Source organism: Chinchilla lanigera, unplaced genomic scaffold (assembly GCF_000276665.1).
Source record: "Chinchilla lanigera isolate Chin_1 unplaced genomic scaffold, ChiLan1.0 scaffold00106, whole genome shotgun sequence".
Lineage (NCBI taxonomy): Eukaryota > Metazoa > Chordata > Mammalia > Rodentia > Chinchillidae > Chinchilla > Chinchilla lanigera.
The window spans coordinates 1,085,251-1,088,669 of NW_004955507.1; the positions used below are offsets into that span (position 1 = coordinate 1,085,251).

General features: G+C 39.5%; 1 protein-coding gene across 1 annotated transcript in view; it reads left to right on the forward strand.

The window, feature by feature from the left end:
* The window catches only part of LOC102005616 (cytochrome P450 2C18-like), a 105,087-nt gene that overhangs the window by 43,404 nt on the left and 58,264 nt on the right, over positions 1–3,419 (forward strand). The window contains exon 2 of the mRNA XM_013506232.1: positions 1,198–1,360. Within this exon, the coding sequence (XP_013361686.1) occupies positions 1,198–1,360 (163 nt within the window). The remainder of the gene's footprint in view (positions 1–1,197; positions 1,361–3,419) is intronic.

Consider the following 3,419-nt stretch of genomic DNA (forward strand, 5'->3'; position numbering starts at 1 on the left):
GCCATCTTAGGGGAGCGGCTAAGGCAGCTCCCAACAGCAATGGATGCAGTGGCGGTCCTGGTGCTGGGCCTCTCCTGTCTGCTTCTCCTTTCACTCTGGAGACAGAGCTGTGGGCGAGGGAAGCTCCCTCCTGGCCCCACTCCTCTTCCGATTATTGGAAACACCCTGCAGATAGATGTTAAGGACATGAGCAAGTCCTTCACCAGTGTAAGTATAGTTTATAAGCCTTTAATGGCTTGCAAAGGGTAAATAATTCTTACTTTTAAATATAATATATTATTAAACTGGGAATTACTAAACTTTGTTATTGCAAAAGAGATCTCCCTTGTAATTATTTTCATTGTGTCATTGTCAGAAAGAGCTCAGTGATATAATTAGTGTGTTTTTTTCAGGAGAGTAATATTTAAGTTGTAGAGTCAAAACAGTAAAGTGCTGCTACCCTTCTTTGTTTCAGTAACTTTTTGCCTAAAGTAAATGGTAGTAGAAATGTTTGAGTTAGAGGTTTATTTGAAAAATCGTGAACTTTACATGTGGTGTTTTTGTTTAGATTAGCCATGATAGTTAAACTCCTCTAAAGAAGCAAATTATGTCTGATAACCCAAGGAAATACCCATGCGTTTACCATAAACATATGTGAGTGAAAAAAAGAGTTACCAGGGCTAGTTGGTGGCATTAGAATTCATCTGCTGAGCACAAACTTCCTGTCATGATGTACAGTATACAGCATGAAGGAAACTGTTCTGTGGGATGGTACTGGTGCTGCCTGCTTTTTTTCTGAGGTAATGATACCAGCAGATCTCTAACTCAGGGAGATTTTTAAAAATGAGCTAATTTGAGCTCAAGTTTGGGTCTTCTATTTATTCGCTATGGAATACTAAAATGAGTTTGAAATTCATTGACCTTCACTCTCTTGACCTGTAAAACAGAGTAAATACTTCAAGTTGTTAATTAGTTGTGATAGCCTACATAGTAATTTCCCTGACCATTTCCTAGGAAATGGGAGTCATTCTTTATGTGGCAACTATAACAATCTCTCTCTTATTTACATTTGAAATCCAGGAAAATTTGGAGTTCTGTTTGACAGACTAAAAAATATCAGCAATATGATGATAGCATTGAAATGAATCATCATGATACATAGAACAGACGCTGACTTCTTTTGCTGTTATTTGCTGCTATTTGCTTTCCTATTTCCAGTTCTCAAGGGTCTACGGCCCCGTGTTCACCATGTATTTTGGCATGAAGCCATCTGTGGTGCTGCATGGATATGAAGCTGTGAGGGAAGCCTTGATTGACCTTGGGGAGGAGTTTGCTGGAAGAGGCAGTTTCTCAGTACCTGAAAAAGTTAATAAAGGCTTGGGTAAGTTTTTATCTGTGCCCGTGTGCATGTGCGTGCGTGTGTGTGCACATGTGTGTGTGTCTGTGAAGGGCAATGCTTACGGGGATGAGACTGGATGAGCTCTTCAGGCAAATCTCGGCCATCCACAGGTCAGTTTCTTCCTTCTTGTCTGGGATCTCCCTTTTAGTTTCTGTTTCCCATACTGCCAGGGATCCTTTTTAGCAACGGAAACAGGTGGAAGGAGATTTGACGCTTCTCCATCATGACCCTGCGGGAAGAGGAGCATCGAGGACCGGGTTCAGGAGGAAGCCCGCTGCCTTGTGGAGGAGCTGAGAAAAACCAGTGGTGGGTGATTCTTTGTTCTCTACCACTGACCAGTTAGACTCAGTCTTCTCTCCTGGCATCCCCAAAGCATTTGAAGGGCAGCCAGCTCTTTCATTAAGGGTAATGGTTATCAGTCCTCACGCGCGGGAGGGATGGCGTGAGGCAGAGAGCAAGGGAACATCTGTGAACCCCTGCTATGTTTGTACTTAATAACTTGTGCATTCAGTGAGGGTGTAAGAGGTCATTTCATCCTGTTTGGTGGCCCACTTCGCTGTTTCAAATCATTATGTCATGAAATAGAAGATCTGAATCTCATTTTTAAAACAGTTACAGAGTAATGTTTTTCCTGTAGTGTAATTTTGGGCTAACTATTCTGAGCATTTCAAGGAAGACCACTTGTCAGGTGGACAGATCGTAGTGACGTTTTGTGGAGCATGAGACAACTGACATGTGCTTTCCCTTAATCAGTCTGTATTTGTGTGAGTCAGCTTCACTGACTGACACATTTACAGGATTCTTTCAAAGCCTGTGCCGAAAATTTTTACCAGTAATGATATATGTCTATGGTTTTTAGTACTGTGTAGGCCTCTTTGATGTTTCCTCATCAATTATGCATCCCTTTTTAAGTAGTAACTGTTCAGAAACTGTCAGCTGGAGTTATTTAATGTTACTATTTTATGGCATTTTTATATGTATTAGGATAATTTAAACTGCATCATAATTTTCCAAACTATAAAGTTATACCAAGTTATAACATGATTTATTGAGCTAAATTCCAACTATTATTAACTCTTTACTCCATCATTTCTAATTGTAAGCTGACTTTGTTTTTAGTTTTCCATATATTATCCTGTCTTTATTTGTGTATTAATCATGTTTTATATTTTCTATATTTTATGATGCTTTGACATCTTGAACTGGCCATTTAAGGACTTAATTCCTAGAGAGCAAGTACCTTTCCTTCTGTATGACTTTGATCAACCTTTCCCAAGTACATGACCCTAACCAACTTCTTTTTCAGATTCTCACATACCAAACCAGTATTCTTGTTCTAAGTCACTCCAGGGCTAGTTATAGGATCCCCTCCTCTCCATGGCCCAGAGCCCCCGAATAATTTAAACTATTCAATCTTAAGCTTACTCTTTATACCTACCCTGTCTAATTCGTTCCTTTGCATGAAAACCCAATAAAGGCCCTGCCCCTGCTTCCATTTGCTCCTTCCACTTCCTGACCAACAGCCACACTTCCTTGTGTGCTGCCCACCTCACTGTAGTGTAAAGACCCCTTGTCTTGGGAATTGAGAGTAACAATCTGCTTTTCCAAAAGCTGTCCATTCAAGGGGAGCCTGATTTGTTGATCCCACCATATTTGAATCTTCCATTCTTACTTCTGGTAATCTGAGCAAGGTTGCTCAAACCATTAAAGAGAATAAGAAAATAATTCTTCAATAAAACATTAGAGATAATACATAGTATTACTAGAAAAGATGGTAGGAGTTCACCATTGAAATTCCAGTGTATACTGTTACCTTCAAATCAGTTGCTCAGACTACCAGACACAAGCATGCAAAATCGGTCAGAACATAAAAAATTGTGAGCATTAACTGTTCATTTCAAAACACCATCAGACATCAGCAATACAGTTAGCTATTCATATATATTTATATTTTGTTTTCCTTCTTTCTTTTTTCTTCTTTCCCTCATCCCAGTCATTCCTTCCTTTGAGCAATTTCTTTCCCTTTTCTATCATCTATTGT